The sequence below is a fragment of the Humulus lupulus genome, chromosome 6 (assembly GCF_963169125.1).
Source record: "Humulus lupulus chromosome 6, drHumLupu1.1, whole genome shotgun sequence".
Lineage (NCBI taxonomy): Eukaryota > Viridiplantae > Streptophyta > Magnoliopsida > Rosales > Cannabaceae > Humulus > Humulus lupulus.
This window is the reverse complement of record NC_084798.1, coordinates 7,334,855-7,357,335: the sequence shown is the minus strand read 5'-3', so window position 1 is coordinate 7,357,335 and position 22,481 is coordinate 7,334,855. Positions and strand designations below refer to the sequence as shown.

Genomic DNA, 22,481 nt, shown 5'->3' with positions numbered 1-22,481 from the left:
TGAGTTATTTAACAAATTTATATGCCAACAACGAATTTATATATGTGTTACTTTTGTTTGTCATTTGGCGTAGTGTTGTGTGAGGTATTGTGTGGTAGGCCATAAATACTACCAAATGCAGATAAAAGGGAGATGACCTTGTCCCAACGATTTTAGTCATGCTACTAAGTTAGAGCATGACTAATGGAGTGCTATAAAGGTGGTGTATAGCCATTTTTTAGCCCATCATTATAAAATGGAACTCGAAGGTCTAAAATCTGTACTAAATTTAGCACATGCAAAAAAATGCATCAAATTTAACATAAAATATATCATGGGTCAAATATGGCACAAAATAAATATCACTTTTTTTTAATTACTCATTTGTCACTCATTAACATGATTTAATAATTGAATTTTTTTTAATTTTTAATTTATATTTTAATAAAAAATTAGTTGTTTTGTATATTTTCAATAAACATTAATCACTGTATTGACTTTTTTTATTAACAAGTTTGCACCTTATGCATTGGAGTACAAATATAAAAAGTTGGCCAAATATAGAATTGACATATATTTTGGGCCAAATTTGGCACAAAATATACACTATCTATAAAGACCCGACTAACTTAAAGACCTCCGACCTTTAAAAACTACTAAGACATACTACTATCTTTTGGATATATACATAAAATAATAGAACTTTATTATAGAAAATCCAAAATATGGGATCTCATTGTTTATACATAAAATCATAAAGAAAATTAAACATTTATTATAAATGTTCAAATGCTAAATGCGGAAATCATAAATACATAAATAAAAGACTCAAATGTCAACGTCATTCTCAATCGATTCCATTGGTCCATTCCTTTAGTCCTCTCCCAATACACATGCCAAAGCCACCTAGGATCTGTCCCGCCTTCTGTTATACCCAGATTTCGAGCCATAGTAAATATGACCTCGAAAGCTGAGTTCGCAACAAATGGTCTCGTGAGGATTAGAGTTCGCAACAAAGTATGATGTATGACCTCGAGTGCGGTGATCTCGAAATGACCTCGATCTCGAAAGGTAGCTCCGAGAACACCTTCATCTTCAGGAACTTCGGAGCATGGTTCTTGAGCTCGATATCCCATCTCGAAAGAAACGTTAGCTCGGGAGATGTCAGTGGCTCGCACAATGACATGAGACCAGAAATGCTGGAGCCTTGAAGATACGCTATAACCACCTTGAGTATCTACAAGTGTAATAACTATGAGATGTAGTCCTCATTAATTGATGTAAATCCCCAATAATTGTGGGATATTATTTAATACAGTTATACGCCCCCTGATCTTTGGGGGACGTTTCCTTTAATATCTGATTATTGGCATTTAAAGCCATTTATTTTTATTCACAAAGGAGTAACTACCCAAAATATGTGGGATAGTATTCTGCATTCTTCTCTATAAATAGAGAAGGCATGCACCATTGTAAAGGAGGGAAAATCCTGATCCTTGAGAGAAAACTCTGGAGAATTCTTGCTAAAGAATTGTTCAGAGATAATCTTGAGGTTAATAACAGTGACTTGTGGACTAGGCAGATTTAACTGCTGAACCACGTAAAAAACCGTGTGTTTGATTCGTTTGTTTCTTTTGGCCATTGTCTTTAATTGTTTACGTGCTCTATTCTTTTATCTGTTGACAAAAAACGGCGTCAATAGTTTGGTGCTTTCATTGAGAGCCTTAAGCATTCATCCCTGAGAGATTCATGGCTGCAAACAATCAGAACACTCCTGAAGAAAATTACCCAAGGCGTCCTGGAAAACAGCCAATGGAGAACCCGGACGCTGATGAAAGGAGAGGGTCCTCCGATTCCCAGGGGCCACCTCCACAACCAAGGGATGAGGACATGTACTATAACCCTGAACGTTATGTCCCTATTGTAGAATTGGAGAATCGGCAGCTGAAACAGTTGTTGGCAGAAGCCAACAAACGTAACGAGGAGTTGACTAGGATAGCCGCAGAGGTGCAGGTGGCTCAGCCCCCGCCTCCGCGCGAAGACCAAGTCCCTCCTCCAAGGGACGTGCACGTTCCTCCCCGGAGGCCCCGTGGACGTCCACGAAAAAAATGCTGCCACAAGGAGGCCGACACAACCTCCAACACCAGCAGAGCCATCCGCCCCTTCTAGGCCTCAGAGGAGTACCCGGGCTCGGGTCCCGCCTAATACACCTGCGGAAGCACCTGCAGGAACTGAGAATAACCGAGCTCCTACCGAGGCTCGGACTCAGGTTCTTGGTAGTGCACCGAACCCAACTGGCCCATCTCGGGCAAATTCTGGGCCCTCTAGGCCGAAGCAAGGACGACAACCACCGTCACCTATACGGTTCCCTCCGTCTCCCATAAGATATCCTTCACCTCCCCGCAGAAACGCTCAACCTGGTCGAGATCAGGATCAAGGGCGTACAGGGGAAAGACAAGGAAACAGAGAGACGTTCCAGGGGCGGAGAGGCGCGCCATCTGAGAGGAGTCAAACGTTCCGATCTCGCACTGCGGAGACAAGGCGGCGTAGAAAGGATCCCCCACGGAGATGCGAGCCTGGGATCGCGATTAATGATCGGCAATTCCAGACACCGCCTAAGGACCCAGTCCAAGAAAGGATTGATCAGCTCGAAAAAGCCTTTAGGCTTTTGAAGAATGAACGAGGGAACGATTGATATGAGGACTCTGATGAGGAGCTCGAGCCGTTTGCTCCCAATATTTCTAACACTCAGTTTCCTCAAGGGTTTCGGATTCCTCACGTCCCAGCGTTTGAAGGAAAAACCGACCCATGTAGCCACCTGAGTACATTCAACACTATCATGAGAGCTAGTAACGTGGGTTACGAGCTCAGATGCATGTTGTTTCCGACATCATTGGCCGGACCTGCCAAGAGTTGGTTCGAGAAGTACAAGAGACATTCTATAACTTCGTGGGATCAATTGTCTAGAGACTTCAAGAAGCAGTTCCGAGCTATGATGGGAGTCAGACCCGAAGCATCCACTTTGACTAACGTTCGACAACAACCGGGCGAAACACTGAAGAGCTACCTGACAAGATTTAATCTAGAGGTCGCCCAAGCTCGAGACGTGGATGACAGTGGGCACTTGATGGCCATCCGAGCTGGTGTGTTACCTGGAAGTGCCCTTTGGGATGACATGCAAGGGAAACCGGTGAGGTCGATAACCGAGTTTAACAGACGGGCGCAGAGATTTGTCAATGTATAGGAGGCGAGGTCAACGCTCAAGGCGACCTCGCAGACCGAAACTACAACGATAAACATTAACTCCGCCTCAACCTCGGCTGACCCAGCAGCTCCACAGCCTACCTCAGAGAATCCCTCCAAGAGGAAAAAGAGCGAGGGAAATAACCCCGAGGCTGATGGAGGAAAGAAGAAAAAAGGAGAAAGGTATTTCTCCGTATATAAAGTGCACACCGAGCTCAACGAGTCTCGGGAAAACATATACCTGGCTAATGAAAACCAGGTCCCCTTCAGGCGTCCGGACCCTATGAGGAATCAAAAGTCCAAGAGGGATTCCAGCAAGTATTGTCGGTTTCATAGGGACACCGGACACACAACTGATGAGTGCCGACAGCTGAAGGACGAGATCGAAGGATTGATCTCGAGAGGTTATTTCCGGCAGTATGTCAAAAACCAGAATACTGGACAGGCTACTGCCAGCCAGAGAGTAGCCGCGCTTCCGGCAGCACAGAATAATAACTCCCGATCTCGGGATGAAGACAGGCCTCCGCCGATAGATGGAGAGGACGTAATAACCATCTCGGGAGGTCCTCATCTCGCAGGAGGGAGCAGAAATGCTCAAAAGCGATATGTGAATGAGCTGAAGACAGGGGACGGGTCTCCTTATGAACCCGAACCAAGGGCACCAAAAAGCCAAAGGGTTGAAACTCAGCCTATAACCTTCACCGAGGAGGATGCCTCCCATGTCCAGTTCCCTCATCATGATCCACTTGTCATCACCCTACAGCATGCCAACAAAAGAGTGCGCCGAGTTCTCATAGACAATGGGAGCTCAGTTAACATTCTTTATAAAGCAACACTAGAAAAAATGGGACTCTCCCTTCGCGACCTGAAGGCTTGTGCAACCACGTTGTACGGCTTTTCTGGAGAAGGAACCGCCTGTATGGGGTCCATCAAACTCCCTGTGACCTTGGGAGACTATCCAGTCTCGGTGACCAAGATGATGGAGTTCGTGGTAGTGGAGTTACCATCTGCCTACAATGTATTGCTCGGGAGACCCGCCCTGGGCGGGCTGGGGGCAGTTTCATCTGTAAGGCATCTAGCCCTTAAGTTCCCAACTCCAAGCGGAGTCGGAACATTGAAAGGAGATCAATTGGCAGGAAGGGAGTGCTACAGCATTTCCTTGAGGGGAAAGAAACAAACGAGCGCTCAAGCACTCGTTATCATACAGAATATAGATGGGACAGTTTTAGAAATTGATGAGGAGATCGATCTGAGGATTGAGGAGAAGGTTGACCTCCAACCTTTGGAAGAGCTCAAAGAGGTTCAGCTCGAGGAAGCTGACCCCTCAAAGAAAGTGAAGGTCGGGAAACACCTCCAAGACGAATCAAAATAGCAATTAATTTGCTTTCTGAAGAAAAACCAGGATGTCTTCGCGTGGTCGCACTCTGACATGGTGGGAATAAGCCCTAATATAGCGAGCCACGCATTAAATATAGACAAAAGCTTTCCCCCGAAGCAGCAAAAGCGAAGGCAGCTGGATGAAGACAGAAAGAAAGCACTAAAGGAGGAGGTGGACAGGCTGAAAGCAAATAATTTCATAAGGGACGCTTTTTACCCGAACTGGGTGGCCAATCCAGTGTTGGTCCCGAAACCCAATGGGACGTGGAGAATGTGCATTGACTACTCAGACCTCAACAAGGCTTGCCCGAAAGACTGTTTTCCCCTGCCGAGAATTGACCAGCTCGTAGACGCCACGGCGGGGCATGGTCTGATGTCGTTCATGGATGCCTATTCTGGATATAACCAGATTCCCATGCATGCCCCCGACCAAGAGCATACGAGCTTCATCACCGATAAAGGGTTCTACTGCTACAATGTCATGCCATTCGGACTCAAGAATGCCGGAGCCACGTACCAGCGGCTCGTAAACATGATGTTCTCAGAGCAAATAGGGAACAACATGGAAGTTTATGTTGACGACATGCTTGTAAAGTCTCAACTTAACAAGAACCATGTTGATGACCTCGAAGAGTGCTTTGGCGTGCTCAGAAAGTACAACATGAAGTTGAATCCTCAGAAGTGCACTTTTGGGGTGTCTTCAGGGAAATTTCTGGGTTTCATTGTCAACTCTCGTGGAATCGAGGCTAATCCCGATAAGATAAAGGCCCTGATCGATATGCCTTCACCTCGGAAGCATAAAGATGTTCAAAGCTTGACTGGCAGGATGGCAGCTCTAAGCAGGTTCATTTCGAAGTCAACGGACCGCGGTCTCCCATTCTTCAACTTATTGAAAGGAAGTAAGAAGTTCGAATGGACAGAAGAGTGCGAACTAGCCTTTCAGGAGCTCAAAAGGCACTTAGCCGAACCACCCATCCTATCGAAGCCTGAGACGGGAGAAGTACTGTTCCTATACCTCTCAACAACTGAACACGCGATAAGCGCGGTGCTAGTTCGAGAAGAAGAGAGAATACAGAAACCCGTCTACTACATCAGTAAAAGATTACTGGGGGCAGAGTCAAGATATCCACTGATGGAGAAGCTCGCCCTCAGCCTAATCCACTCATCTCGCAAGCTCCGCCCTTACTTTCAAGCGCATCCTATCCATGTACTAACAGATCAACCACTAAGGCAAGTCTTGTCCAAACCAGAGGCGTCTGGTCGACTCCTTAAATGGGCTGTTGAGCTCGGACAGTTCGAGATCACCTACCATCCGAGAACAACCATTAAGGCACAAGCGTTGGCGGATTTTATAGTGGAGTGCACCGGTACAGCCGACGACGAGGTAACAACCATGACCCACGAGCTGTGGAAACTTTACGTCGACGGGTCGTCAAATGAAAATGGAGCGGGGGCAGGAGTTATTCTGATCACTCCTGCAGGGAGAAAATTTCACTCTGCTTTAAGGTTTGGCTTTAAAGCATCTAATAATGAAGCTGAGTATGAGGCTTTACTTGCGGGACTGCGAATAGCAAAAGAGCTCAAGGCCAAAGCTATACATTGTTACAGCGACTCCCAGCTCTTGGTAAATCAAATCTTGGGAGAATACCAAGCTCGTGGCACAAAAATGGCAGCTTATCTGGAGAAGGCAAAATCCGCATTGGAGTTTTTCGAGTTTTATGCGATCGAACAGGTTCCCCGAGAACAAAACTCAAATGCAGATGCCTTAGCTCGGCTCGCCACTTCCGCCGAAAATGAGGAGCTGAATGTTGTACCCGTAGAACACCTGTCAGCACCCAGCATTACTGAGCCAGACGAGGAAGATGTGTGTATGATCGAGACAGAACCGACCTGGATGAGCCCGATCGTTGAGTACCTCGAAAATGGAATTCTTCCAAAAGATCGAAATCAGGCTCGGAAACTAATGTATCAACTTCCTCGTTACACCATCCTGGACGGAAGGCTATACAGAAGAGGGTATTCCATGCCATTGCTCAGATGTGTGACTCCCCCCGAGGCAAAGAAGATTATTGAAGAAATTCATGAAGGGTTCTGCGGAGATCATACCGGGGGGCATAGCCTATCCAAGAAGATTATACGCCAAGGATATTTCTGGCCAACCATTAAAACGGACTCTTTCGATTACGTGAAAAAGTGCGACAAATGCCAGAGATTCGCCACGATACCCCGAGCTCCACCTTCCAAACTGACCATGTTGACATCCCCATGGCCTTTTGCAGTGTGGGGAATCGACCTCATAGATTTCGTGATAAAGAACATCGTATGCCGATATGGAGTGCCAAGAAAGATTGTGTCTGACAATGGAACCCAGTTTGATTGCGACTTATTTACGAACTTTTGTAACAAGAACGGTATAATAAAGAGTTTTTCGTCAGTAGCTCACCCTCAGGCGAATGGTCAGGTCGAAGCCGTTAATAAAACTCTCAAAAGTTCTTTGAAGAAAAAGTTGGAAGAAGCAAAGGGACGATGGCCTGAGGAATTACCTCAAGTCCTTTGGGGATATAGAACTACAGCTCGGACATCAACTGGACATACCCCATTTTCTCTAGCATACGGCTGCGAGGAAATGTTGCCCATTGAGGTCGAAATTCCAACGATTCGAACTCAGATTTACGACCAGAGCTCCAATCATACTCAGCTCGAAGAAACCCTAGACTTGATCGAAGAAAAAAGGGAGGAGGCTCAGCTGAGAAATGCTGCTTACCAGCAACGAACCACAAGATATTTCAATAAAAGGGTTCGAGATCGAAAATTCGGAATAGGAGATCTGGTATTGAGACGCGTATTCTTAGCAACTCGAGATCCAGCAGCAGGAGTGCTCGGGCCAAACTGGGAAGGACCATACCAGATAGAATCAGTCATCCGCCCTGGCGTATACAAACTTGCGAGATTAGATGGGAGCCTCCTACCACGATTTGAATAACATGTCTACTTTGTTCCGCATGTAATTTATTTTTTTTATTTTTGCAATCTCTCTTAAGTTAATAACCTATGGTCACACTCATAGGATATTAAGGGGGCATCATTGGTATACATACCACCAGCTTAAAAAATAAAAAGTAATAAATAAAACATACTAAGTGTTTGGATATAACCAAATACACGAGCTTAGATAGTTCGGACTTAACCGAGTTATCAAAAACATACTAAGTGTTTGGATATAACCAAATACGCGAGCTTAGATAGTTTGGACTTAACCGAGTTATCAAAAACATACTGTGTTTGGATATAACCAAATACGCGATACGCGAGCTTAGATAGTTCGGACTTAACCGAGTTATCAAAAACGTACAAAGTATTTGGACATAACCAAGTACGCGATCTTAGATAGTTCGGACATAACCGAATTATCAAATATATAAATTATTTGGACATAACCAAGTACGCGATCCTAGATAGTTCGGACATAACCAAACCATAAAAAACATAAAGTATTTGGACATGACCAAATACGCGAGCTTAGATAGTTCGGACATAACCGAACCATCAAAAAACCTAAATATTTGGAGTTAACCAGATGTGCAAACAACAGATTTGGAACAAACCAGCCAAATTATCGATCAATGATAAATGGGAGCCTAGACCTATTGCGAAATATGTCGAAATCGAGGCTGGAATATCTTAGAAAAATAGTTTCGAACTCATAACCTCGGAGCCAAGATACTGAGGATGGGGAAAAGTGACAGAGATATAACCAAATCATTCATATTACATGCCATATAAGTACTTTTCAGTTCATGGTTAAAGTAATGTCCGACCTTGATAAATAGCGAGGTTGGAAGCGGATAATTCGAATAAACTATGCATGAATGCATCGAATTTCGAGCCTAAATCTAAACTGTGTTTGTATGAATTAAATAAACATAACTCATCAATGCAAGAAAAATGCAAAATATTTCGAGCCAAGAAATGTAAAGCATATAAAGGAAAAATGCAAAATATTTCGAGCCAAATAATGTAAGGCATATGAAAGTTAAAGAAATTGTGTCAGCCCCGTGGGCACAAATTTAAATAGTTACAAGAATGAGGGGACGCAGCCCCGATAACTGATCTCTCCAAAATCGGATTTAAGGAAGAGGAGTATCCTTGGCCTTCTCAGCATCAATATCACCAGACCCTCCAGGACGAATAGCATGACTATCCTGCTGGGCCACCTCTCGAGCAGCTGTACTTGCCAAAAGACGGGCATTCCACTGCTCAACATATGTGGCTTCGAGAGGACCCAGGAAGCTGGTGTCAAGATCGGCATTGTCGGCCCAAAGTTTGTACATGGCCTGGTCGACCGCTTTCTCCCTCTGCTCCTTAGACTCATTCAGGAGGCGGGTCTTCTCGCTCTCCATGAAATCGAGGGTGGCAGACTTCTCCTCTTCGAGCTTGGCTTTGGCCTTCTCGAGCTCAGCGTTTGACTTTTCAAGCTCCTCGAGACGGGTCTTCAATTTTTCAATTTCAGACTTCGAGTCTTTGAGCTCGTCAACCATCTTCAGCTTGAGATCCTTCGACTTTTGAGCCAGAGATAAGCTCGTTTTCACCTCGTTGGTCAGCTTGTAGTTGAGTTGTGCTTAAACAAAAAGGGCCTGAAACACAAAGAATGAATCAGAATTATAATCAGAGACATAAATACTCTAAGACATAAATACTCTAAACAGAATTGAGAAGGCTACCGTGGCGGAGAGTTCGATACTCTTCTCATAAAGAGTGTTGCAGTCCGAGGCCTTGCGCACGAGGTCCCAGTGGTCGGCACCAAAGCCAGAAAAGCTCTGACCCACCCGAGAAAGGACGTCCGAGCTGAGAAGCGCCCCTTCTGCCCCAGCGGCGCCATCAAGTACATATTCCTCAGTATGAGTTCGGGCCGTTGGCAGCTGAACCGTTGAGGTAGAAGGTTTCTTCGGAGGCCGAGCAACTATTAACCGAGTCTCGGTGGGAAGCTGCGAGATGGATGCAGTAGAGCCTGACCCATCGACGTGGGCAGTCGGCTCCTTGGAGGTGTCCGCGGTGATCTGGGCCGTGGGAGTCGTCTCGTGACGTTTAGATACCTTGGACTGTCGGTCGGGCCTCTTCAGTATCCTCGGGCGCTTGCTCTTCTGGGCGCCAGCTCCCCCATCACTAAAGAGCACGACGTCGAGGTCGGGATTCATGGCACCTACATAATGACAGTGAGTTAAACAATGATAATAACTTTGGGAAAAGATGTAAACCAGTTAAAGAAAAAACCTAATTGGGACTCTTCCCCGAGCTCGAGCTTGGGGACCATGAAATTCCCCCGTCTTCAGAAGAGGCGGGGGGAGTGCCTTCCCTATAAGTTGGTGACAACCTCGAGAGGTCCCTATAGTCATTGGTCCCATACTGCACCGCTATCCCATTCCACACCTCGTCCGTGGTGTACATGGTATCATATTTCCCGAGCCCACTATCAAACCTATGGACACAGTCATCTACCCAACTCCATATGTAGAAGTGGTATCTATCCTGTGGGCACGAGACTAGTCTATTGGACCTGTGTTTTAACAAAGTGGGGGACCACATTCGCGAAGTAGGAAGGGTTTTACCTCCTCCGGAGTCCGAACTCGAGGCTTCGTCATTGGCCTCATTTCCCGACCGCGGACTTCTCGAGCGAATTGGGAGAGATGCTTTCCTTTCTCTCCTCGGAGGAAGGATGCCTGTGGGCAGTGGCACTTCCTCCCAGCGTTCATATTTTTTACTGGACCAGTCAGAGGTTGACTGGCCCTGTCCCAACAACCCACAAGCTCGCAGCTTGTCCTCATGTAATAGAAATGAGAGAGACCTCCTGCCGTATGGGAGTCGGAGCAGAGCCTCTCTGTGCTCCTTCATTGTTTCGTCAGGGGTGGGACGCTGAAAGTTAGCTGAAATACGAGGTACACTTCAACTAAACATGGATTCAAGGGCTAAAAATTCGAGCTCAAAAATAGAAAGTAACGAGAATACTTACGAATCCGCCTAAACGAACGATGTCGAGACAGGAACAGACCGTCTGTCCAGAAAAAAGCCTTCTTGAAGTCAGGGGGGTGGTTCGGAAGATCTTCAAAGATCTTCGTCTCTTTGGGGTAGCTCGAAAGGTAGTAGAAACCATCTCCTCCCCGAGCTCGGGAGGGATTACTCTTCAAACAAAAGAGATATAAAATCTCTTGGGGTGAAGGTCCTATCCACCCCAGCTCGTGGAATAAGGACCTCAGGGCAGACAGCACCCTGTATGAGTTGGTGTTGAGTTCGAATGGAGCCAACCCAACGAAATCGATGAAGTCTCTGAAAAAGGACTTTAGGGGCAGCAAAGTTCCTGCCCTTATATGTTCCTGGCTCCAGGCCGCGTATTTCACACTGAAATCGCGGCCCCCAGGAGCGAAACAGCTCCGTTCATGCCTTGTCGGAGCTCGACACTTCAGTGTGTCCAACGAGCTAAGGCCATGGATGGCCAAGATATCAGTTATTTGGTCGGAGGTGGTAACCGAGCTCTGGTAGAATTCGGCTTCAAACATCTCCCTCCTAGGCTGCGAAGACGAAGGCTCCGCCATTAAGGAAAACTGGAGTTCCCCCGGGTGGTATGCTACCGTGACTTTTAACGCAGGGTCGAGGGGAACTGGCCTAGGTCCTGGGTTAGGCTCCGGATAGATGGCTTCCCGAAGAACCCTTCTCTTCTTTTCAATGACCTCGTCTATCTGGCGACGATAGTGGGCTCGAATGTCTTCTTGCTCGCGTGCGATCTCGTATTCTTTAATCCGACGCTGGTTCCGGGCAAAGATCGATTCCGGGCTCGGAGATTTGGGCTCGTAAGGAATTGCTCGTAATGACCCCCACCGTCTTTCCGGATTCTGTGACATCTAACGAGAAAGAAAAAATGGTGAGGGCCATGCATGCAAGAATCACGAGCTCGATGGATGAGCTCGGAGATTTAAGGACAAGAAACTAAGAATTAAGACCCTTACTAAAGAGTCAGAGCGTGTGTTCCACAGGAAAGGAAAAGGAGCGTGGATGATTTTTTTTTTTGAAAGTCCCGAAATTCAAAGGAAAGGAGAGTGGCGGTTAGCCAGGAAAGGCATTTTTGGGTTTCGTGTATTTGTCAAAACCCATGTTTTTATCCGAAAGCTTAATGTACAAGAAACGCTGCCTAAGAATGTCAAAACCCAGAAAATAGGAACCACATTCAAATGTCGAAACTGGGTATAAACCAGAGATGAACATCCAGAGTGAAAATCCAGAAAGCCTAAAAACCTATCGGTTCAAAACCTCCTATCGCATCATGCTAAGAACGTAAACTAACATACACAGCAAACACAGTATAAAAAGAACAACAAAAATGGCGTACTTACACAGTGATGATGATTGCAGCGAAATCGTCGAGTGAAGAAGAGGTTGCAAGAAAGAACTCACTGACTCGTACAAACCAGGATTCCTTTGTTTCTTCGGCCTAGAAAACATGCACTGAGTGTAAACTGTGATAAGAAGTTTAGGGAGTGTTTTTCTTTTTTCTGGCTTGTGATGAACAAATGTGAAGAAGACGAAGAGGGGGTATTGTATATATAGGTGGGAAAACTGAATTAATCAGGAGCGTAGATTAAATTCCCCAACAGATCGAATGGATGGGAATCGGTGACAAGATGGCGCCGAAAAGTTGTCAGACGAACGATCGTGGGCGTGTTCCCAAGGTACTCAAGTACCAAAAGTGAGCAATACCCATCTGGCACGTGTCCATTTTCAAGAGTGTGACGGTATGGTTCCCGAAAAGAGTAGTTCAAAAGTTTCCTTCTCTTAGGATTCGAACAAATACTTTTGAGGGGGCAAAATGTTATACCCAGATTTCGAGCCATAGTAAATATGACCTCGAAAGCTGAGTTCGCAACAAATGGTCTCGTGAGGATTAGAGTTCGCAACAAAGTATGATGTATGACCTCGAGTGCGGTGATCTCGAAATGACCTCGATCTCGAAAGGTAGCTCCGAGAACACCTTCATCTTCAGGAACTTCGGAGCATGGTTCTTGAGCTCGATATCCCATCTCGAAAGAAACGTTAGCTCGGGAGATGTCAGTGGCTCGCACAATGACATGAGACCAGAAATGCTGGAGCCTTGAAGATACACTATAACCACCTTGAGTATCTACAAGTGTAATAACTATGAGATGTAGTCCTCATTAATTGATGTAAATCCCCAAGAATTGTGGGATATTATTTAATACAGTTATACGCCCCCTGATCTTTGGGGGACGTTTCCTTTAATATCTGATTATTGGCATTTAAAGCCATTTATTTTTATTCACAAAGGAGTAACTACCCAAAATATGTGGGATAGTATTCTGCATTCTTCTCTATAAATAGAGAAGGCATGCATCATTGTAAAGGAGGGAAAATCCTGATCCTTGAGAGAAAACTCTGGAGAATTCTTGCTAAAGAATTGTTCAGAGATAATCTTGAGGTTAATAACAGTGACTCGTGGACTAGGCAGATTTAATTGCTGAACCACGTAAAAAACCGTGTGTTTGATTCGTTTGTTTCTTTTGGCCATTGTCTTTAATTGTTTACGTGCTCTATTCTTTTATCTGTTGACGAAAAACGGCGTCAACACCTTCCATGTTCATTTACCTGCACTATCTAAATAAAAAGGAATTGATGAGCCTAATGCCCGATAAGGAAAAACTATTAAAACATAAAACATAAAAATGGATGACAATATTAATGGTCATTAACTCATTACCGTAGTATGTGATATAAACCATCTATAGTCATCTTACTACTATTTAGATGTAGGTTTAGGCACAACTATAATCTACGATAATGATAAAAATCTCAGGATTTGCTTATTTGCTATCTAAGCAACCATTTTTCCCAAGCGACTAAAAGACATAAAAACAACATACATACATACATACATACATACATACATACATACATACATACATACATACATAAAATCTAACTTATTTTCCTTACCAAAACTGGGGTATATTGGAGACAAATACACGATTGGAAACTCCTAAAACCAAACAGTACAACCATATGTTTCCTAAAGAAAAGAAGATGAAAAGAATATCTAAACCATCAAGACAAGAACTTACCGAAAACCTTAACTTTCAAAAAAATTAAACACCTAACCAAAAGCCATTATAACAAGTTAGGATTTGAGGTAAAAGAAAAGAACAAGAGGAATCGTAATGAACTAAACTTGAGGATTAAGAGTACCTTGGATAGATTAGAACTTTAATCTACACCTCAATACCAAAATCACACTCCAGCTTACTTTCCATGTGTGTATAAAAGCTTAGATTTGAAAGCTTCCAACTCCAAAACCCTAGTGTTTCTTTCTAGAACAAATTTAGCAGCTTGGAGGCTCTGAAAAGTTTTTGAAAGATGATGCAAATGGCTAAGTGAAGGCTCCTATTTATAGAGTTCAAGGAGTGAAACTAACTCCCATTAAAATGAATAAAAATGGAGTTTTCTACTCAACAGATGCCCAGAACTTGGTCAAAATCGTTCTAGAGTAAGTCCAAGTTGTTGACGGTTGTTACTAGCTTGGATTCCACGGAGTTTCAAAATATGTAGGTGGAGCCGATATATTGCCTCTTATAGTCGATATATCACCTGGCCCATATTCCCTAGGCTCTGTGGTTTCGCTCGTGCAAAGTCGACTTATTTTCTGTATCAACATAGGCAATATATCAGCCCCTATAGCTGTGATATATCGGCATATGTTGATATATTAAACACGGTTTTGCACATTTTAAGCACACTTGAAGTTGTTTAAACCACTTTGACTGAGTAATACGAGATCCTTGATAAATTTATTCATCTAAAATCCTATCCTTAATAAACATACATGTGACGAATGCCACATTCTTAATTATTCTATCTAAACGATAAGTTTATGTTTTTATATGTTATGTTATGATTTACCCTACCTCAAATATTAGACAGGGGACATAGATGGGTTATCATACACTACATGTGATCTAATCTACCTCAAATATTAGACAGGGAACATAGATGATTTATCACATGTCATAATGGCCATAATAAGTATAGCCTTATATAGTATATGTTATGATATGTTTTTAGCATATGTTATGATATGATTTTATGTGTATGTTTATGTGTTTAGTAGTTTTTCCTTGCTGGGCATTATGCTCATTCCTTTATGTTTATATGTGCAGGAAAATAGTTATGGCGGCAGAAAGATTCTTGGCAGCTTGAGGATGTGTCTTGAGGCAGGATGGAATCGGTGGATTGCGCGTTCGATTCGAGGATGAAGTTTTTAAGTCTTTTAGTTATGATTTCTATGTATTATTTTTCCGCACTTAATTTTGTAACCAATTTATTTAAGTTATGTTTTGTTTTCAAAACAATGGGATCCCATATCCTAAATGAATTTTTATGTATTTAACCTTTACTTTACAGTTTTTAAATAAAGTTATGGTTATTTCATATGTACGTTTTCTTAAGATTAGTATAGTAGCCATTAATGGTCCAAAGTCTAGAATAGTTGGGTTGTTACAAATAAGCTTGTGGGTTGCTGATGTTCCGCCTTTACTTCTAGCATATTAGACATTTGGACACATACTCTGCTACATCTTTCTTCATTACCGGCTGCCACCAATATAGTGCCTTAAGGTCATGAGTCTTCTTGGTAGATCTAGGGTGAACAAAGTATGGGGCAGTGTACGCATCTTCTAAAATATTCATCTTAATTTCATGGTTATTCGGCACGCATACCCAACCTTTATATTTCAAGAACCCTTGTCCTGTTATAGAGAAGTCTGTGGTCTTGCCTTCTTTGACTGCAGCCATATCTATATATGTATGATCTTGGCTGGTATTAATGATTTTTTTTTAAATCCTATTCCCTATACATTCCGCTGCGTATTATGAAATTTTCTTATTTAATACCAACAATTGGGATAGCTGAGGCCCAAACTGCCATGACAAATGAGCCACACCAGCTGCATACCAAACTCAATTAGGCCAAACAGATGGGCCTGTTGTGTCACAACAGCAAACAAAAATTTTCGAAGAAGGGGGACTTGTTCAGTCTAAACACAGACATCAAAATAGAGTTCGAAGAAGGCTCCAACTGAATGGAGCATGTCGCGCTTTAGAGTGTTTGTGAAATGTGACATGCTTTTGAAGGTGTGTTAGATGATCGACTTGGAAGGCTAGATCAACAAGGCCCTGCTTGAAGGTGACAAGAGCTTGGAGGACGCCCCACACGTTTTGAGTCATATTATTTGAACAAGTGTTTTAAGGTAACATTATCAAAATATAAATTTAAAATGCCAATCTTCAAATTAAATTTAATATACTACATTTTGATACTATTTTCTCATCCGATATATTAAATCGAACTAGAAATTAAATTTTGATGATTCTCATCTAAGTTCTTGTGTAATTTACCATCTACCATCTAACATCCAATCCAATAAATTTCTGCACAGATTAATTGCGTCTGCAATTCACTTTTGATGGAGAAAGTAATATCTCTTCTATATAAAAATTTTGTGTAGATATCAGAAATTTTTTGTTTTAACAATTTTTATTTTTTTTCGTTAACTTTAACTGAATATTCTTATATTTAACGGTAGATTGTAAACATGACTTAAACTTAGATAAAATTATATAAACAAACAATTAAATAAATTAAAATAAGCTATTTTTTAAGATATTTTACAATGATAATTATTTAAAAATGTTTGTATACATATATATGTTAAAAATATTTATATATTTATTAATTACTAGAGTTTAAATGCCTATTAAAAAATACTCAAATTTGTATTCCACAAATTTTTAAACAAATTTAATATAGCTTCAATTTTGTATTTCCCTACTATTCAAATTAGGATTATAAATACCTAATAAATTCATATTAGAATTTTATAATTATCATTTTATTTTCAGTTTAATTCAAAAACAAATACTTAATATATATGTATATATGTTTATTAATGTAAAATCTAAATTATCTCTAACATCAAACACAATCAAACTCCATATATATATATATATATATATGGAGTAACTGCTACGTTTGTGGATAGAGATTGTACGTAGCAGATTAGCCACACAATAAAGGTGTTTACTTTTCAATAAGACTAATAATGAGTCGTCCAAAGATAATGAGACGTCAATCGTGTGGTCCCCAAATTTTATATGTATATATATATATATATTTATATGGCAGTTAAATTTGCACTAAACCAATTAATAGCTTAACATGATGACGATGATAAGAGTTTTCGTTCTTTTGTTTGTCGTAGCCACGTGTCATGTATGGAGTACGAGCAGCAGTGTTGATGGACAATGCATAGAGAAGGAGAGAGAAGCCCTTGTAGGCTTTAAGCAAGGCCTTGTCGACGAATACAACGTTCTATCATCCTGGGCAAGCACCGGCGGAGATTGTTGCTCTTGGAGAGGAATCAGGTGTGATAACTCAACTCATCATATTATTGCTCTTGATCTTCCTGCTCAATCTAATGAACAAATATTGAGTGGTCAAATCAGTTCTTCATTGGCCGAGTTACAACATTTGAGCTACGTGGATCTTAGTAGCAATAATTTCACTAACATTCCCGAGTTCATTGGCTCTTTGTCTAGACTTACATATCTCGACCTTTCGTATAATCTCATTGTTGGAATCATTCCTTCCCAACTTGGGAATCTGACGAGGTTAAAGTACCTCAATCTTTACAATGACCCTGGCTATGGTCAGTTGATTGGTAATAGTCTTGAATGGCTTTCTCATCTCAATTCTCTTCAACACTTTGGGCTTGGAAATACTCATTTGACCAAAGCCACAAATTGGTTTCAATCATTCAAAACAGCCTCCTCCCTATCATATTTGGCATTGTCTAATTGTGTATTACCACAAGTAGATATCTCATCTCTTTCGCATTCCAATTCATCCTCTAATTCTCTCACAGATCTTTCCATTGTGAAGAGTTCCGTACACCCCACAACAGTTCCTTGGTTGCTCAATATCAGCACCAGTCTCGTTAATCTTTCACTATCTGATAGTGACATTAAAGGAACTCTTCCAAATTCTTTTGAAAACATGAGATATCTCAAGAAAATTGCTTTGTCGGCCAATGAATTCGAAGGTGGAATACCAAAATCGTTGGGGAATCTCTGCAGTCTTAAATTTCTATGGTTGGAAATCAACAAGTTCAACACAACACTCGATGATGTTTTTAAAAGCCTCAATGGCTGTGCTAGAAACTCATTGTATATTATGGATCTGAGTAAGAACAACCTGAGAGGTTCTTTTCCTGATGATTCAAATACATTTCCGACCCGTCTACAATATTTAAGCATCTTTAACAACCAACTCGAAGGACCCATACTGACCAATCTTTCAGTGTTGTCAGACCTTAGAGTATTGCTTGCCAATAATAACAGGTTCAATGGCACTATACCTGAAAGTATTGGTGAGCTCCAATATCTCGAGGATTTCGATTTCTCTGATAACGATTTCTCTGGCCTTGTCTCAGAAGTTCACTTCCGTAAACTTTCCAATCTAAAGGAACTGTACTTATCTCGGAACATGTTAACAGTGAAATTCGATCCCGCTTGGGTTCCACCCTTCGACCTACTCTCCGTTAAGTTGATGTCCTGCAAGTTAGGTCCTCAGTTTCCCAGATGGCTTCGAAACCAAACAAATATTTCTATTCTTGATATTTCACGCACCGAAATTGATGATGTTATTCCTGATTGGTTTTCCAACCATGCTTCCAAACTGATGGTTCTAAAACTACAGGATAATCAAATTCATGGCTCAATCCCACACTATCTGTCTAGTGTGCATGTGTTACATCTCTCTGATAATCACTTTGTTACTATCAAAGATTTTGTTTGTCAAGCAGTGTCCGACAAAACAGAACATCTTGATGTTTCTAATAACTTGTTATTCGGAAGCATCCCTGATTGTTGGGGGAACTTGAAGTCTTTGGAGTTTCTCATCTTAAACGACAACAATTTGTCTGGAGGGATCCCAAGCTCAATGGGCTTTTTGAATAAAATTCAGTATTTAAATCTGAGGCACAACAACTTATCGGGAGCTTTACCTTCGTCAATAAAGAATTGTGCAAATCTTCAGTTTCTTGATTTGGAGGAGAATTCGTTGGAAGGAGAAATACCAACATGGATGGGGGAAGGACTTAGAAATTTGATCATCCTTGGCCTTAAATCAAATAAATTTTATGGAAGTATACCATCAAATTTATGCCACATTCGTTCCATTCAAATTTTAGACCTTTCAATGAATGATCTCTCTGGAGATATTCCTTCGTGCATAAACAATTTTACTCATATGATGGATAATAGTACTCAAAAGATGGTGTTTACCCATTGGTTTGTTATCAAGAGGAGGTCTGGTACGATGGCCTATAATTTTAATGAAATAGCGCAAACAAAAATTATGTGGAAAGGAAAATATTACCAGTTTCAGAAAATTTCGCAGTTATTGAAACTCATCGATCTGTCAAGCAATAAACTCTCTGGTCAAATACCTGAAGAACTGACAAGTCTGGTTGAATTGGTTCAACTAAACTTATCAAGGAACCATTTATATGGACCGATTCCAAGGGAGATTGGTAAGTTGAGCAACCTACAAGCATTGGATTTCTCCAACAACAATCTTTCAGGTACAATTCCCACAAGCTTCGAGGAGCTATCGTTTTTGGCAAACTTGGATTTGTCAAATAACAAATTCTCAGGAAGAATCCCTATGGCCACTCAACTGCAAAGCTTTAATGCTTCTTCATTCATCGGAAACATTGGACTTTGTGGTAATCCTCTACCAAACTCATGCTCCGAAAGTAACTCACATCATTCAACTAACATTGGGGACAGTGTTGTTAAAGATGGTAAAGAATGGTTTGACATGCCATGGCTTCAAATGGGATTTGGAGCTGGATTTGGAGTTGGGTTCGCTGGAGTTACTGGTTATTTTTGTTCAATATTTCTTGGAAACAAGCCTTTTTCCAATTCTTAAATAAAGTGAAATTGGTTCTACATGGATGACACCATTTTTTGTCAAAGCAGTTAAGGTGAAGAGCAGGTTTTCTAGCTAGCAGAAAATAAGGTATTAATTATCAATTGCAATACTTGTAAACTTTTTATTATTTTTCCTTCACTATATATTATTTTTTTCTGATTTGATATTTTTTTGTTGGAGTTTTAGTGAATTAATAAAGAACTTGTTCATCGTGGGCAAGGGTGTTGGTCTTACATCAAATGAGGTGGAGCTAGCGGCTTTAAGATGGTTTGAAGTGTTCAGAGTTGAAATAGTAAATATGTCTCAGTGTGAAGTTTTTCCATTATGCTACATTACAAGTTTCATAGAATGGTTGCTGGTTACTGCTGTCCATTGATTACTTTAATATTAATTATTGAAATAAGATCAATGATCCTTATTTATAGTTGTTAATTAATATTTTTAAAAATAAATTTTGATTTTTCAAAATTTTGGAAGGCTCACTTGATGAAATACGTATATTTATTATAAAAATATAATATTGTAAATTTTTCATTTTTCAAATACATATCAATTTCTAAATATAATAAGAGTCTCTCATTGGCTAGAAACAATATTAATTATGACAAAAAAAAAAAAACTAAATTCGAAATTAGTTTAGAAAAAATATTTACCTGTTAGTGATTTGTTATACCAAATCACTATATTGTCATATCATCATAATTATTAGTACTAATCTATAAATAGTAACCATTCAGAAGTAATCCAAATATATATATGAATGATAAACTGAAAAGTTGCATTCAACAACTATGTTCTACTACAATTTGGAGTTGATTGGTTAGTTTCTTCCAATGCGTTGAACATCCAAAAACAAAATAAATAAGTAGGATTTTCTCTTCCAAATTATTATCACTTGTCAAATTGTAATATATATATATATATAAATTATAAATAATTTTTTTTGCCTAATAGAAATTACCCAAACTAGACACATTAATGAAATGTAAAAATTCTATTAGTTTCGGTACTATGTGGCTAATAAATTGTTGATTTGGCATATGTTAAGTTAGTGCCACATGTATAATTAAAATTAAAAATAATAAAAAAAATTATATGTTATGTTTTAACCAACACTACAACATATTATAGTACTAGGTAAAAGCCCGACATGCATTGCATGTTTGGTTGTCCAGAGTTGCATATACAAATACTACCTTCTTTTTATTTTTTTCCTATATTGGTTTTGATATGAACTGTGGATAAGCACTAGAGAACATCGTTGCTACCATTGGAGAAGATGAAGCCATAGATATCAATTGCTTCTCATTACGAATATGTCGATGAAGCTTGAAGGTGCCACAACAACATAGCTTGTCGGAAGTTGCAGAAAACTCTGTATAAATGTAAAGGAAAGATCGAGGTCTTCAAATTTTCTTAACAGTTAGTGATACATGTAAATTTCTCTTTAATCACTGAATATTTTAGTATTTGTTGACGAATTTTTTCGTTACTCATGGTTTGACTAACAAGTTTTCCCATCAAGAAAAATAAAATAAAACTAGTGAATGATGAGTAGTAACAACTTGACTGTAAAAGAGTGGTAAGTATGCACTCAAATCAGTAAAAAATATTATCATTGATAAACTTTTTTGTGAAGTCTTATTATTAATAAAGGTTGTGATTATAACATATCTGCACTAAATATTGTTACTTTTAAGGTGAAAACACCCACAAAATAAAATAATAGGTCAATCATAAACTTAATCAAAGTGCTCATCAAAAGACTTAGAAAGAAACCCCACCAAAAACAAGATTTTGAATTAAAAGTAGTGTTCATTAATAGGCTTGGAAAGAATCCAATACCACTAAAAAAATGACTTCAATAATTTCTTCTAAAGAGTGTTAATTAGTCACCGTTTAAGAAAGGCAAAGGGCAATACTGTATGCTTTTGTAAATGAAAATATGATAGGTTGTGCATTTCACAACTTTTTTTATTGGGCATTAGTTTACTTGTACTATGTGTTACAAATAAAGACAAGAAAATATGATTATATCAAAGTACCCAACCACGCGTTCAAAATTTAGAGAAAAATGTTAAAAAATGCACTTCAATTAAAAGCTCTACTTTATAAGTATATATATATATATATATAATGCCTAATGTTGTAGTCTCTCTTCTCTATATTTAGAGATTACTATTTCTCCTACAAATATTTTTTGGCAATATTTTATTCAATTCAATATATATAAATTACTTTTAACATCAGTCCAATCTAATTATCCAATTATATACTTGTTAGTGTGTGGAATATCAATTATTGATTGAGGTGTTTTTTTATTTGTTAATGTATTACTTTATTTGTCAAAACAGGTTGTTTGGATTGATGTCTTCTTTAACAAATTCCACTAAATTAAAGTATATTTATTGAAACCAGCACAAGAAATATGTGTATCAACAGCGATGTCTGTAGTCACTAAAAACCTTATGTCGCCGTTGATACTAATCAGTGACGACATATCACTACAAATACGTCGCCGCAAAATAATTGTGCCTAAAAACTCCTATCAACGGCGACATTCCACCTCAGTGTGAAGTATATATAGTAATATTAAATTTTTAGTATTTAGTTGAAATACTAAATGTCTCAGTGTGAAGTTTTTCCATTATATATGCTACGATATAAGTTTCATAGAATATGATTCTCTTGTTGCATTCGTCTACCTGTGAATTGATTTATTGTTATATTAATTATATACATTCAAATGTTAATATTAATTATATTAATATAAATTCAAATTTTATAAAATATCATTATAATAATAATATTTAATATAAACCTACTTATATAA

General features: G+C 40.0%; 1 protein-coding gene across 1 annotated transcript; it reads left to right on the top strand.

Moving 5' to 3' along the window:
- Window positions 1-16,873: 16,873 nt before the first annotated feature.
- LOC133784602 (receptor-like protein EIX2) lies at window positions 16,874-19,404 on the top strand. The gene is made up of 2 exons (XM_062223897.1): window positions 16,874-19,326; window positions 19,368-19,404. The coding sequence occupies exons 1-2, from the start codon at window positions 16,874-16,876 to the stop codon at window positions 19,402-19,404; spliced, it is 2,490 nt and encodes an 829-aa protein (XP_062079881.1).
- The last annotated feature ends 3,077 nt before the right edge of the window (window positions 19,405-22,481 follow it).